The sequence below is a fragment of the Procambarus clarkii genome, chromosome 36 (genome assembly GCF_040958095.1).
Source record: "Procambarus clarkii isolate CNS0578487 chromosome 36, FALCON_Pclarkii_2.0, whole genome shotgun sequence".
Classification (NCBI taxonomy): Eukaryota; Metazoa; Arthropoda; class Malacostraca; order Decapoda; family Cambaridae; genus Procambarus; species Procambarus clarkii.
In genome coordinates this window covers 30,963,576-30,980,288 of record NC_091185.1, presented here as the reverse complement: position 1 = coordinate 30,980,288, position 16,713 = coordinate 30,963,576, and the positions used below count along the sequence as shown (strand labels likewise).

The window sequence follows — 16,713 nt, the reverse complement described above, 5'->3', positions numbered from 1 at the left end:
GGGGGCCTGTCCTAGGAGCCTCACTCAGGTACTGGTGCCAAGTGGTAATTTATGGTAAGCGTATTTAACTTTGTTAACGTAGCTTTACTATTTTTCATTCAATTTCATTTTTTATAAGGTGCGGTGTATTGTGCATTACGAGAGTAACATATAGTGAAGGTGAGACAACTTTGGATTACGTGGTGACTGTAGGCCGCAGTCATACTCTTAATTGGTCATCTCTCCCTCCTTGTTATTACTCGTATTTACCATCTATGTCCCTTGAATATTTCTCATTCTGACAGATCATCATATTGGTACCCTGGTACTGTGGTCTGCCCCGGGTCAAGAGTACCCAATCTTCTGCAATCTGACTGTAGGAGGACAAAGAGGGCCATAGTTCCTCTAGCTCGAACTTAGTTGCTGAATTGGGACCTCAGCAGCAGTTCTCGTCACCAGTTGACACCTCGCACCCCTACACGTCAGTCAGAGATGATGATACATACAACGGTAGGGAATTAGCTTATTTTTTCAGAGCACAAAAGTTCGCTAATTCTGTAAGTATCATATTAAATTCAGTGGGAAAAACTTGCTTTATGTCCTATAGAGACTTGGCAAGGTATGCCTACATCCTTGGACTACCAATTTTACTTTTGAAGCATTTAACTGTTTCATTTGTTTTCGAAACTTTGTTTCATTTGTTAGTAGGATTTTCTTGCCCTTATTCTCTTACATGAGTACCGGGTACAAGATTTCCTGCGCCCTTGATTTAATTTAATCATTTAATATCTTTCACTTAACGTTAATTGTTAAAGATCACACAGGATAGGTACCAGTTGCCACGTTGTCCTGTTTCTGACATTTCATTATTGAACATTCGTGTACCTTTATTTGCTAATTTCACCATGTTTCGTCTCCAAACTTTCCGTGCAAATCCAGCAGGTGAAATAGGGACTTTAAGTCGTGCCAAGAGGACTGAACTACAAACTCTTGCACATGAGTATCAACTAGAAGTTCCCTATCAAGCCAACAAAAATGACCTACACAACCTGTTGCTGGATTACTATTTAGAACAAGGTAAGATAGACTCTGAAACTCATGAAACTTACTATATTGCAGATAAAACTGACTTGGCAACGATGAAACTTAAACTAGAGCTGGCTAAGATTGAACGTGAGCAGCAAAAGGAAGCCCGCGAACAGCAAAGGGAAGCCCTCGAACAACAAGAACGAGCAGCTGCCATACGGAGGGAAGAACAAGAACGAGGACTCGCCCTCCAAGAACGTGAGGTTGCACTACTCCAGGAGCGGGAACGAGTACAGCTTGAAGCACTCCAGGAGCGGGAACGCGTACAGCTTGAAACCAAACAACGCGAGTTGGAAATGCAACGTGAACATGACAAGCAACAAGCAACTCTGGCTCTAGAGTGTCGTCAACGTGAAATCGCCTTGGAAACTTCCCACTTCACTCAACGCCAACAAGCTACTGCCAATCTTCCCGTCAGTTTTAATATATCACATGCAAGTAAGTTAATGCCATCCTTTGTAGAAGCAGAAGTTGATGTGTTCTTTACCACCTTTGAAACCCTTGCTAATCAACTCAGTTGGCCTGTCGACCAATGGGCAACACTTCTCAGAGTCCATCTTACAGGTAGAGCTGCAGTCACACTCAGTACTTTGGCGTCTGAGAATGACTACTACACTCTGAAACAAGCAGTGTTAGACGCCTACCTACTTTCCACCGAAAGTTATAGAAGGAAATTCCGTGACCACCTGAAGGCAAGTACCACTACCTTCCTTGAGTTTGCTAACACGAAACGGAGGTATTTCATGAAATGGCTGGAAGCAGCACATGTCTCTACTTTTGCAGAACTCGTCAACCTGATGCTTGTTGAAGAATTCTTGAGACGTGTGCCGCCTCCTGTCCGCCTCTACTTAGCAGATAAAGAAGAAACCGACTACCTGAAGTGTGCTAAGTCGGCTGACACTTACAGCCTCATCCACCGGCTGACACCTGAACCATCCTCCAGTAAGAAGTCGTGGTACAGTTACGAGAAGGTGAGCCCGATCAAGCTGGTTCACAACTGTACTGCAAGTATTGTAGACTCTATGGACATACCATAGACAAGTGTGGTAAGTCTCAATACAAGGGAACCACTGACCAACAACGACCCAAACCAACTCCTCCTAAGTCCGGTAAGCCTGTGATGAATGTTGGTGTTGATGTTAATGATCTTTCTCTTTTCAGTAACCACCTGTATACTGGAACTGTCTCTGCCAACGGTTCAAATCCGGAGGGACGTTTCAAATTGAAGATCTTGAGGGACACAGCGGCTCTACAATCGATCATCTTGAAGTCGGCTGTGCCCAACATAGTCTACACCGGGGAAACAGTCTTCATCACTGACCTCACTGCTACCACTCCATACCCTCTCGCCAGAGTCCACCTGAATTGTCCCTACGTGAACGGGGAAGTCCAAGTCGCCGTCAGGGAAAAGCCTTTTCCCATGCCTGGAGTGCAACTTCTCCTAGGCAACGACTTGGCAGAAGACCTGCAACCGACCAACCTGATCGTCATGGACAAACCCCAGGTGTGTAACTCTGTGCCAAGTAACCCTATTCTCGAGTATGTTCCAGCAGAGGTTCAAGAGAGTGATGAAGTTTCTCCTCCGGTTCTCGTGACCACCCGTGCACAAGCCGCACGTCCACAGCCAGCTGACTCTACTGCTACCGCTGTCCCTCAAGACCCTCAGAAACTACCCCCGCATCTGACCAAGTTGGAGTTCCGTAAGTTGCAGAGGGAAGATCTTACTTTAACACCATTGTTTTTCCAGGCTGAGACTCAACCCGACAGTATTCCTGGGTTCTTCCTAGAGAACGACTTGCTCTACCGCAGATATAGACCCAGTAAACTGAAGGAGGACGATTGGGCCAACACCGAACAACTTGTGATTCCCACCAGCCTGCGGCCCACTATTCTACACCTGGCCCATGGAGCATTCTCCCACTACGGCTTCAACAAGACTTACCATGGGATTCGTCAAGACTACTACTGGCCAGGTATGGTAAACAACGTCAAACAGTACGTAAAACAGTGTCATACATGTCAGATGGCAGGCAAACCGAACGTCTCCATTCCCAGAGCACCACTGATTCCCATACAGGTGCCTGCGGAACCTTTCCACAGACTCATAATAGACTGTGTTGGTCCTTTACCTCGGACCAGTTCAGGTAACGCCTACATCCTAACCATCCTGTGTCCTACCACCAGATTTCCCATAGCAGTTCCAGTGAAGAACATCACGGCTGCTACGGTTATCAAACATCTACTGAAGATCTTCACTCAATACGGATTTCCCAGGGAGATTCAAAGTGACTGTGGCACCAACTTCACCAGTGATCTCTTCAAAAGGACACTGGAGGAGTTCAACATCAAACAGGTATTGTCCAGCCCCTATCATCCTGCTTCACAGGGTTCTCTTGAACGTAGTCATCAGACCATCAAAGCACTCTTGAAAAAGTTTTGTAGTGAAACCTCAAAGGATTGGGATAAGCAGATTGACCTAATAATGTGTATTTTCAGAAGTCTCCCCAATGAGTCCCTAGGAGTATCTCCTTATGAGATGCTCTACGGCCGTAAGTGCCGTACTCCCCTTAAGGCTTTCAAAGACTCTCTCAGAGATGCCACCTTCAGTGAGCATCAGAATGTGCCCCAGTTTCTTCAAAACCTTCAGCACATTCTAGAGAGAGTCCACCGCTTTGCCCATGATAATCTATTGAAAGCCCAGGTGAGAATGAAGACTCATTACGACCAGACCAGCAAAGTAAGAAAATTCAAGCCGGGAGACTTCGTCCTTGCCTATTTTCCTATCCCAGGTTCACCTTTACAAAACAAATTTTCAGGACCCTACTGCGTCAAAGAGTGCAGGAATAATAATAATTATGTGATAGAGACTCCAGATAGGCGGCGGAAGACCCAGCTGTGCCACGTCAACCTCCTGAAGCAATATAATGGTACTCCTCCCACTGTCTTGATTAACTATTCCACATTCACAGAACCCTACATCCACAGTGAGACCTTCCCAGCTTCTCCTCCCGAAAGCACTGACAAGGAGTCAGCGCTTTCTAATTCCGAAATCCTTAATGATCTTCCCAAATACTTTCAGGATAATCATAGTGCACCTCTCGTCAAGATCTTCAGAGAACATCAAGAGTTGTTCAGAGATGATCCCCAAGAGTGTAATGTTACCCAGCACGACATCCAACTGCTCCCCGACACCCGGCCGATTCGTCAACCCTTCTACCGAATCAGCCCGAGCAAGAAGGAAGTCATGCGTGCTGAGGTGCAGTACCTCTTGGACCATGGACTGGCTACACCTTGTGAGTCCCCCTGGGCCTCACCTTGTATCTTGGTGCCCAAACCCCAAGGTAAGGTGCGGTTGTGCACTGACTATCGAAAACTGAACTCTGTCACTGTCAAGGATGCTTACCCCTTGCCAAGGATAGATGACATCCTTGATGCCATTGGTAGTGCCCAGTACTTGTCCCAAGTGGACTTGCTTAAGGGGTACTATCAAGTGTGTCTAACGGAGCGCGCTAAAGAGATATCTGCCTTCATCACTCCTTTTGGACTTTTCAGATATGAACGCCTTCCTTTCGGACTATGTAATGCCCCGGCCACCTTTCAAAGAGCTGTCAACCGTGTCATCCAGGGCTTGGATAACACATACGCCTACCTGGACGATATCATCGTAGCCTCCAACTCCTGGAGTGCACATCTGCTCCAGCTGCGACGTCTGTTCTCCAAGCTCCTGACAGCCGGCCTCACCATCAACCTGGGCAAGTCCACTTTCGCGAAAGGTAAAGTGCGTTATCTGGGTCATGTTATTGGGAGTGGCAGCATAGCTCCGTTAGACTCACACACTCAAGCCATCCTACAGTATCCACAGCCTACCACCAGGAAGCAGCTCCTGCGCTTCCTTGGTCTTGCCTCTTACTACCGTAGGTTTGTGAGGAATTTCAGTACAGTCGCCACACCTCTAATTCTATTAACCAGTCCCAAGCAACGGTATAATTGGACCATGCAGCAAACCGTTGCTTTCGAACAACTCAAATTCCTCCTCTGTTCTAACCCCATTCTCGCCTCTCCAGATATCACCAAGCCTTTCGTCCTTCATGTCGACGCCAGTGGTACCGGCGTTGGTGGTGTCCTGATGCAACTACGAGGCGAGGAGGTTCTACCTGTCAGCTACTACAGCTACAAACTGAAACCACACCAGAGGAACTACAGCACTATTGAAAAGGAGCTACTATCCATCGTCCTGAACCTCCAACACTTCGCTCCGTACCTACAAGGCGCCAGGTCTACCACCATCTTCTCAGACCACAACCCTCTCCGCTTCCTACATCAAGCCCAATTCACCAACCAGCGTCTTCTACGATGGGCTCTGTATTTACAAGACTTCAACCTGGAGATCCGCTATATCAAGGGTTCTGACAACACCATAGCCGATGCCCTCTCCAGAGTTTATGAAGTAGAAGCGACTCCATCCATTACTCCACCACATAACGACGTACTTCTTCCAGAACCGCAGGCTTCGGGGGAGAGTTGTGACGATAATCTCCTTCAAGAGATTGAGCCTGCTCTTCCCTCCAAAATTACGTCTTCACAATTATATAAAAAGACTATGGAAGAAATGTCCAACAACGACAACAACACCAGCACCAGCAAGGCTTGCCAGGGTGAGCAGAAACGTATGCAACCAGCCACCTGTTCGAACTCCAACCACCAAACTACCCGTTGATCGCTACGACTCCGCTGATTGGTCGCCGGTCTGGCTGCACCTGCCTCGCCCCCCCCCAATACTACCTGATGTCTGGGGTCGCCCCAACATCAGTCCTCAGAATGTTCCGTGCTTTCGTAGCCAGCACTCCTCCCAGCTAGACGTTAGCGTGTACTGAGAGAGGTGGTGGCTTTAAGCCAATATTCCAGCACCTCCCACTTAACTTTTGTATTGCACTTCTTGTTGTTTTGCCTTAACGTAACTTTTCATTGTGTCATTTAAGTATTCTTATTATTTTGATTCATTGATTTTATTATAAGAATTTGTTTGTGCATTATTTTCATGTTTTGATTTATTTAACGTAATTAAAATTTCATTGTTAAAGTTTACTTGTGTTTTGTGTGTCTTCTCCTTACCTTACCACAGACGAAGTTCCAGTTTTTCTATTTTTTTTTATAACTATGTGACGAGGCCATACCCCTAGCCTTAAACAGCCGAACACCAACGCGTTACCGTCACAATATATATATATAATGCAATAACGATCACAAAAACACTGATCCAAGTATGCAGAAAAACCTCATTTGAAGAATTAGAGAATGCTGAACTCGTTTTCGGCTCAATTCGCCTTCATTAGAGCAAGATAGAGTCAATCTCTCTATCTTGCTCTATTGCAAGCTATCCTTACCCTTGCTCTATTGCAAAGCTTTCTCTGCTGTGTTGCAGTATGGATTAGCTATTTTTTCCACCAATGGATTATCCCAGCTGAACTTTTTATATTTTTTGTTCATTGTCTTTGTTTTTGGCTCTTGGGGCTTCAAGGGCGTCCCATTGTTATCCGTTATGCATCATCATTGGGGAACACAGGGGAGGAAATTTAGGTACACTTTTGTGATGACACTTTGGTAGTGATTTTGCAGATTATGTTTGATATGAAAAACAGACACTAAGGTATACATGTGTGCATGAGCACAACAAGAGTAAGGTATACATGTGTGCATGAGCACAACAAGAGTAAGGTATACATGTGTGCATGAGAACAGCAAGAGTAAGGTATACATGTGTGCATGAGCACAACAAGAGTAAGGTATACATGTGTGCATGAGCACAACAAGAGTAAGGTGTGCATGAGCACAACAAGAGTAAGGTATACATGTGTGCATGAGCACAACAAGAGTAAGGTATACATGTGTGCATGAGCACAACAAGAGTAAGGTATACATGTGTGCATGAGCACAACAAGAGTAAGGTATACATGTGTGCATGAGAACAAGAGAAGCGTATTGCTGATATTCTGTTTACATAATATGTTCTTGGAACAACCTGGGAACAGTACACTCTCTCTCTGTCTGTGTCTCTCTGTCTCTGTCTCTCTCTCTCTCTCTCTCTCTCTCTCTCTCTCTCTCTCTCTCTCTCTCTCTCTCTCTCTCTCTCTCTCTCTCTCTCTCTCTCTCTCTCTCTCTCTCTCTCTCAATCAGTATGTCTCTGCCTCTCACGTTGTTTTGCTCTGAATAATGTCAATACACTTTCGATGTTAATATAATCCACACAGAAGCCATATCCAAACTTAGGATTACAACCTGCAGCTTAACCATTGATGTATCCAATACCAAAGATGGCACAGGGGGTAGGGGGGGGTAGTCTGGAAAATAATATCGTAAAGGAAACCCTACAACAGCAGTCAAACTGATTGGATGATCTACCCAATAAATACAAGGATTTGGGCTGTTTTTGCTTCACTCTCTTGAGCCAGACAGTGGTAACCAGGCCAGGACGCCCAGCCTCTGCCCCTCAGGCCGACTTCAGCAACCGATCTTCAAACTTTGCCGTCGGAGACATACTCAGAGAGGAGATTGTTTGTGAGATGGCTGCTGAGACCTTCAACGTGTCGTTGATGGAGGCCTACAAGGGTGGAGTGACGTTTGGATACCCCGAGGGCTTCACGCTGATGGAACTGATGCCTGAGGACGTGAAGCCCCTTATCCATATCCACTGGAGTAAGTTTCCTCCTGTTAACCCCATGTGGTATTATCTACTGGCCAGTATTTGTATTATCCTGGGAATTCTCTCCTTCTTGGGCAATGGTCTGGTCATTTATCTGTTCTCGTGTACGAGAAGTCTTCGTTCTCCAGCAAATATGTTCGTTGTCAATCTGGCCTTCAGTGACTTCATGATGATGTTTTCGCAGTTTCCAATGTATGTTTTGAACTGTTTTGACGGCGGCTACTGGACGCTGGGGGCACTTGCCTGCCAGCTCCATGCCTTCACTGGCTCCATCTTTGGCCTCACGTCCTTACTGACGCTGGCCGCTATTGGCTACGATCGTTACTGCGTGATCGTGAGAGCCTTCAAGGGAAACCACATGAGTTCCTTGAAGGCGTTCATAATCATCCTCTTGTGCTGGACCTACGCCATTGTCGTCTCCATCTGGCCCTTCTTCGGCTGGGGCGCCTACATCCCTGAAGGCATTCTCATCTCCTGCAGCTTCGACTACCTCACCCAGGACTGGAGTACCAAGTCCTTCGGCCTGTTCCTCTTCGTCATGTGCTACTGCATCCCCCTCACCGTCATCACCTATGTTTATTTCCAAATTGTGGTGGCCATCCGTCACCACGAAGAGGCCCTCAGGGAGCAAGCCAGGAAGATGCAAGTTGATCATCTGCGCTCCAACGTCGATGCCAGGAAGCAGAGCGCTGAAGTTCGCATCGCCAAGGTTGCCGTGGCTAATGTATTCCTGTGGGTCATCACCTGGACTCCCTATGCTTACATATGCATGATGGTAAGCATAGTCTTAATTAACAATATAGTGTTCATGCAATACTTGTTTGTTCAGAAATTAGTTACATTAGATAAGAAGTGTTGTTATATTTGTTTAATTGGACAAATAAAATAGAGGAAATATCGATAACTTGTGCTCTACATAGCCCAACCACTTGGGCTGGACGGTCGAGCAACAGACTCGCTTCATGCAGGTCGGCGTTCAATCCCCGACCGTCCACAAGTGGTTGGGCACCCATTACTTCCTTCCCTCCCGTCCCATCCCAAATCCATATCCTGACTCCCTTCCAAGTGCCATATAGTCGTAATATCTAGGCGCTCTCCCTCGATAATCGCCTTGTCACACACACACAGCTCACACTAACGTGATGCATCAAATGAACAAATCCACAAGAACCGTGACGAGGATTCGAACCTGCGTCCGGGAGCATCCCAGACACTGCCTTAATCGTTGGGCTGTTGGGCTTAATCGTTTAACCCTGTCGTAGCTCAGTCGATTAAGGCAGTGTCTGGGATGCTCCCGGACGCAGGTTCGAATCCTCGTCACGGCCCTTGTGGATTTGTTGAATCGCCTTGTGTTCAACACATCACTGCTTCCTATCCCCAGGGAATGTTTGGCGACCAAAGCAAGTTGACTCCGTTGGTATCGGCGCTGCCAGGTCTCATCTGCAAGACGGCTTCCGTCTATAACCCCATCATGTTCGCTATCTCCCACCCAAGGTTCCGCCTCGCTCTACAGGAGCTGATGCCGTGGTTCTGCATTCACGAGCCCAAGGACACCGAGTCCTGCTACAGCAAGGCCACCGACGAGGAATCGTTGCCCGAGAAGCAGTAATTAGACGCGAGGAGGCGCCGTATCTTAGGGGGGATCATCTTAGACACGGTTGATGTAGACCTTGATTCATCGTGTGAGAGGCTTGAGCAGTATGTTAGTGAGGCTGAGAGTGTTAACCTCGTCACACATTTGATATGTATCTCCTGCCTTCCCTTCCTCTCTCTCTCTCTCTCTCTCTCTCTCTCTCTCTCTCTCTCTCTCTCTCTCTCTCTCTCTCTCTCTCTCTCTCTCTCTCTCTCTCTCTCTCTCTCTCTCTCTCTCTCTCTCTCTCTCTCTCATTGTAGTAACTTCTTAAGTGTATGATGTTTGCCAAATTCAGAGTCCTGTAATGTGTTTAATATTCACTGAAATGTGAATAGCGGAAATTCTCGAATCATACTCAGAATCATACTCAGAATCATACTCAGAATCATACTCAGAATCATACTCAGAATCATACTCAGAATCAGAGAATATTCGTTCTTTTGTTTATAATTTGTCCATGCATTTAATATATTTAATATATAATAATATAATATTTAATATAATTTTTCCATGTTTAATAGCTGATGGAGCATGGTACTGCTTATCAGCACTTAAATGGTGCCTCCTGGTAGGCACTTTGTCCCACCAGGAGCTAAATGGTGCCACCTGGTTGGCACTTTGTCCCACCAGGAGCTAAATGGTGCCACCTGGTTGGCACTTTGTTCCACCTACACATAGATAGAACCTTTCTGAAGCTAACATACGAGTCATAAACACCACCCACCACTCAAGCAATTCTGACATATATGACTTTGCTTAAGCATTAATGTAGAAATGTAATGGTTAACTAATATGGTTAATGGTTAACTATTTACTAGGCCCTTAAAGCGACTAATTACTATCACACTTGCCCCCTAAGCAAGCTAGAGTTACTTGTGGAACAACAGTTAGACATTCCTCACAGTATGGATCTAGAACACAATAGCAAAAGAACAAATGAGTAAATTTGTACCACAGACACGACCATGCAGAAGTGTTTTACAAAGGTGGTACAAAGGGACACGGGTGTTTACAAAGTTCTAAGGAGTGACTTAGAGAACTGGAAACAAGAAATTGTGAAGAGAATGTACCACCAGCCCAGCATGGATAAGGAATGGAAATGATGACACACTCATAGTTAGGATAGCAGGACACACTGGGAGTCGAGATATGACGATGGATTTCATGAAAGGATCGAACGTCGACCCTACAAGAAGCAAGGTCGTCTCTGTATTAAATCTCCAAAATATCCCTCACACAGTGCTAACGAAGCTAAATATCAGCAACAACATTAGCTAAATAGAAAATAAACATTCTCTAAAGCATAACATCTTCTCAAAATGGTGTATAACTGATACTAAACTGAGAGCATTAACTGAACGCAGTTTATCTAAGTATATCTAATACACTCACAGGGCAGAAACGCCTCACAATACACCCCATACACAACATAAATAGTATACACATACACACACATACACACACACACACACACACACACACACACACACACACACACACACACACACACACACACACACACACACACACACACACACACACACACACACACACACACACACACATATTTCACTTATACACCTATTTACATGACAGTCTCAGACCACGGAGGAAGGATTAAGACAGAAATTTCCTTAAGTACTTTCCGTATTTAATAATACATCTTCAGAAGAATCATTGTTCATGTTAACTTTTTCGTGATTTACACACAACTATATATATATATATATATATATATATATATATATATATATATATATATATATATATATATATATATATATATATATATATATATATATATATATATATATGAGACAAAAATGTTAACTGTGCTATTCCGGACTAATAACAATTTAACAAATATTTGCTTATACTCAGAAATAAGAAAATTTGCTTATAATTATATAAGAAAATTCTTATACTGAGAATTTTCTTTAGTCCAAAACTATGCTCAGGAGTAAATTATACTTCTTGGTGTATCAGTAAGCTGTTGTGGTTGCCTTAGTAATGATTGATAAGAATTTCAACAAAACTATGCTGTCTGCCTGTATGGTGATAGATCAGCTCACCTGGTTTAACAAAGAAAAAACATAACATAATCCTGTAATTGTATTGGAGAAATAATAAAATTCGGAAAATTGGTTGATTGAAAAGTAGATTCTATTATTTTCCTGTTGCATCCCCAACTCTTTGGGTAGATTATATAGTGTAATCCCCAACTCTTTGGGTAGATTATATAGTGTAATCCCCAACTCTTTGGGTAGATTATATAGTGTAATCCCCAACTCTTTGGGTAGATTATATAGTGTAATCCCCAATTAGAACCTAATTATCAGTCTCACTGCTAATACAGTTACTTGCTCCCTGATAGTACAGGGGTTAAGGGTTCCAGGGGAGCCCCTGGACCCCAGTACCCTTGGACCCCAGTACCCCCTGGACCCCAGTACCCCTGGACCCCAGTACCCCTGATCCCCGGCCTAGTCACATGGACTCCCGGCAAGACGGATCTAACTCTAGCTATGATGAATATATATATATATATATATATATATATATATATATATATATATATATATATATATATATATATATATATATATATATATATATATATATATATATATGAAAACAAGCCTGAATGGTCCCCAGGACTATATGCGACTGAAAACTCACACCCCAGAAGTGACTCGAACCCATACTGCCAGGAGCAACGCAACTGGTATGTACAGGGACGCCTTAATCCGCTTGACCATCACGATCGGACATAAGGAAGTGATAGCCGAGGCTATTTGAACCACTCCCCCGCCGGCACTCGGATGGTAATCTTGGGCATAGCATTTTATCAAATCACCTCATTGTTTGGGGCAACACGTGAGGAACACAAATGCAAACAAGCCTGAATGGTCCCCAGGACTATATGCGACGGAAAACTCACACCCCAGAAGTGACTCGAACCCATACTGCCAGGAGCAACGCAACTGGTATGTACAGGGACGCCTTAATCCGCTTGACCATCACGATCGGACATAAGGAAGTGATAGCCGAGGCTATTTGAACCACTCCCCCGCCGGCACTCGGATGGTAATCTTGGGCATAGCATTTTATCAAATCACCTCATTCTTTGGGGCAACACGTGAGGAACACAAATACAAACAAGCCTCACGTGTTTCTCACGTGTTGCCCCAAAGAATGAGGTGATTTGATAAAATGCTATGCCCAAGATTACCATCCGAGTGCCGGCGGGGGAGTGGTTCAAATAGCCTCGGCTATCACTTCCTAACTATCATATATATATATATATATATATATATATATATATATATATATATATATATATATATATATATATATATATATATATATATATATATTGCACATATATTGACTTCACAGTTGTGAAGTCCCTCTTTATGACAGAAATTGTTCATACTTACTCCCTAATATTTTTCTCGCTCTGAAATTTTTAATTGAAATTTAGTAAAAAATGCTCTAAATATAGAAAAGACCGACAAGACAGAGACAGACAGACTGAGAGAGAGAGAGAGAGAGAGGCACAGAGCAATAAAGAAAGCAGACGAGACTCTGGAAGAACTAAGGGAGGGGAATATATTCAACAGCCGCAACCCCGGGTCAATATACCACACTCGCCCTTCCTCCTGCAAGAGCAATTTGCCGCTCTTCAGCTCTAGCCGCAGGAGGACAGTAGGTTGGGCTCGGGGAGTAGAGGGGGACCTGTGGCTTACCGCCATGTTGACACATGCAAATCAGGAACTTTGACCCGGCTATTGGTGCTGGGAGAGGAACGTCTATCCTCGGAAGTAATCCGTCAAGGCACAGGTAAAAATGCCATTTTTGTCCCAAAGCAGCGCCTCGCGGAGTACGCACGCGTCGCCCTAAAATGAAACAAACTTCAACTTAGTGTCCGTCACCTTTTTCAGTAGGTGTTCACGCCCCTTTCTGGAGGAGGTGATGGGTCGATGTCGTAGCCTGAAGCGGCACGCAAGTCGTACTTCTCTTTTAGCGTTGTTTTCATTTCTCTTTATGTTATCTGTTCTCTCATGGAGGCGGCACCGTTAGGTAACCACGCTGTTACCACACCCTACCACCATCACCACCACCACACCCTACCACCATCACCACCACCACACCCTACCACTATCACCACCACCATACCCTACCACCATCACCACCACCACACCCCTACCACCATCACCACCACCATACCCTACCACCATCACCACCACCATACCCTACCACCATCACCACCACCACCACACCCTACCACCATCACCACCACCACACCCTACCACCATCACCACCACCACACCCTACCATCATCACCATCACCACACCCTACCACCATCACCACCACCACCACACCCTACCACCATCACCACCACCACCACACCCTACCACCATCACCACCACCATACCCTACCACCATCACCACCACCACCACACCCTACCACCATCACCACCACCACCACACCCTACCACCATCACCACCACCACCACCCTACCACCATCACCACCACCATACCCTACCACCATCACCATACCCTACCACCACCACCAGCATCACAAATTCTCTTGCCAATGTGGCTTAGTGCCCCCTGAAAACTAATAATAAAATCCCTTTTTAAGCACACTCTGGTAGTGGACCAAATTGGTTTAACACAGAGTCCTTCCCTGTATAGATCCTTAACCTGGCCTGGATACAACTATTTGAAGAGCTCCTCCTTCCACTCGAAGAGCTCTCCAGCACCTTTTCCCTGAATAGCTATTAGAGATAAGGCCATTAAATTATTCAGAGTTTGTCAACAGGTTTCTGGATGACCGCCGCTCTATGCAGGTACACAAAAGAGTTCCTGTTATATATAGATGGAGAGTCACAGTTATTGGCTTCTGAAAGTCGTTTTCAAACACTTGTAAATACGAGAATATTTTTGCCATCAAAATGTTGAGGAATCGCTTAGAAATTCAGTGAATAACACGAGTGAGTAATTGAGTTTGGACTCAGAGATTGTTTACTAACTATCAATGGTATCAAGTGATCTCTATTGGCTTCACATAGAGCACTGGATGCTCTCCTATAAACATGAATTGAATCAAGGGCATATGAGTGCTTTCAGATTACATGTGACGTTCTGTCAAGAGTGCTGTCGACAAGTGCGTTATAGAACATGAACTTTAGATATTCCTTACAGACTCAACATTGAAAACATCACATTCAAAAAGGCCACAAACATTCCTACTTTGAAAGTTGCAAAGTAGTAAATATTGCTTGATTAAAGCTTAAGAAAGTGTTCCCGAGAGCTTTTTTTAGTAAATGTAAAAGTTTCTCTACTTTTGGGGAATTTGCTAATAGATATTCATGTTTCCTATTCTCATCCATAATTCCTATTAACTTGCCTATTTCCTATTAGCAATCACAATTTTTCTCCTTCTACCCTGGTGAAGTCCTCTCTCTTGCTTGTAGTATCGTCAGTACCAAATCTGACCACCACAATTTCGCGGTTGTCCACCACAGCAACAAGACCATCCACCACAGCAACGAGACCGTCCACCACAGCAACGAGACCATCCACCACAGCAACGAGACCATCCACCACAGCAACGAGACCATCCACCACAGCAATGAGCTCCTCCCCATCTCATGGGGAAGGCGCTATACCCCTTTCCCTCGTGTGGTCTGGCCACCACCCCCTTACCCATGGGGAAAGGGGGAAAGGAAAGGGGTTGAAATGGAAAGTCAAAGGAGGTGGTGGGTGCAGGAATCTTGCCCCGGTGTGGAAAGGCGGGATATGGCGGAGATAAAATTCGCTGTTTGTGTTGGTGCGGGCGGCCAGTGTGAGGGGAGGAAGGGCGTAGTTGGGCCCACTTTACGACCTCGTCGGTAGCGGGTAGAGCAGCCACGCTGCCCCCGCCTACACTTCTTTGGGTCCTAGTTCGCACGAAATATTGGTGGTGTTTTTAGAGAGAGAGAGAGAGAGAGAGAGAGAACTTGCGTGCAGGAACGGGGTTTTGAGAGCTTAATCCGGTTGTGTGCGGTGGTCTCAGGGAGCTCAGATCTCTGGTGGCTCTGTTTTCACGCGCTCTCAGGGAGCTCAAAGCTCCAGGGAAGTCTACTCTTGAGCTCGCAAGGAGCTTAAAAGTCACTGCTGAGAGTTATATTTCTAAGCGCCTGAATAGGAAGTTATATATATATATATATATATATATATATATATATATATATATATATATATATATATATATATATATATATATATATATATATATATATATATATATATATATATATATGTCGTACCTAGTAGCCAGAACTCACTTCTCAGCCTACTATGCAAGGCCCGATTTGCCTAATAAACCAAGTTTTACTGAATTAATATATTTTCTCTAATTTTTTTCTTATGAAATGATAAAGCTACCCATTTCATTATGTATGAGGTAAGTTTTTTTTTATTGGAGTTAAAATTAACGTAGATATATGACCGAACCTAACCAACCCTACCTAACCTAACCTAACCAATCTTTATAGGTTAGGTTAGGTAGCCGAAAACGTTAGGTTAGGTTAGGTTAGGTAGTCGAAAAAGCATTAATTCATGAAAACTAGGCTTATTAGGCAAATCGGACCTTGCATAGTAGGCTGAGAAGTGAGTTCTGGCTACTAGGTACGACATATATATAAATATATATATACATATATATATATGCGGAAAATCCACAGAGAAATATTTCTCTGTGGATTTTCCGCATAAAATGATCAGTGTTTTGTGATCGTCAATTGCACATATATATATATATATATATATATATATATATATATATATATATATATATATATATATATATATATATATATATATATATATATATATATATATATATATATATATATATATATATATATATATATATATATATATATATATATATATATATATATATATATATATATATATATATATATATATATATATATATATATATATATATATATATATATATCTGTTTCTGCTGAGGGATTATAGATATCTGAGCTCCTGCTGGGGGCTCATAAGAGTTGAGTAATATACTTACTTAACGTTCACATAGTAACTGTTTACCAAGTTACTCTAAATCACATGATGAGATGTAATAAGTTTAGATTAATTATGTTCAAATAAATTACCAAACCATTCCAGTTGAGATCAGCGCCTGGCAGTGTTGCCACAATTTTTTGTATTTCATTTACTTATTTAATTTCTTTGGTGTTTCATGTTATACATTCTACATTTGGCTCTCTAAGGCACTGAATTGAAGATGTACA

At 43.7% G+C, this 16,713-nt stretch overlaps 1 protein-coding gene across 1 annotated transcript; it reads left to right on the top strand.

Moving 5' to 3' along the window:
• The first annotated feature begins 7,515 nt into the window (after positions 1-7,515).
• On the top strand, positions 7,516-11,554 carry LOC123756291 (compound eye opsin BCRH2). Its single transcript, XM_045739364.2, has 2 exons — positions 7,516-8,540; positions 9,147-11,554. The coding sequence occupies exons 1-2, from the start codon at positions 7,626-7,628 to the stop codon at positions 9,372-9,374; spliced, it is 1,143 nt and encodes a 380-aa protein (XP_045595320.1). The 5' UTR covers positions 7,516-7,625; the 3' UTR covers positions 9,375-11,554.
• Positions 11,555-16,713: the final 5,159 nt, after the last annotated feature.

Excerpts from the sequence above, each read along its gene's own strand:
- LOC123756291 (XM_045739364.2), top strand. The coding sequence starts at position 7,626 with ATGGCTGCTGAGACCTTCAACGTGTCGTTGATGGAGGCCTACAAGGGT. Across the intron at positions 8,541-9,146 it reads ATGCTTACATATGCATGATG|GGAATGTTTGGCGACCAAAG; the intron begins GTAAGCATAGTC and ends TCCTATCCCCAG.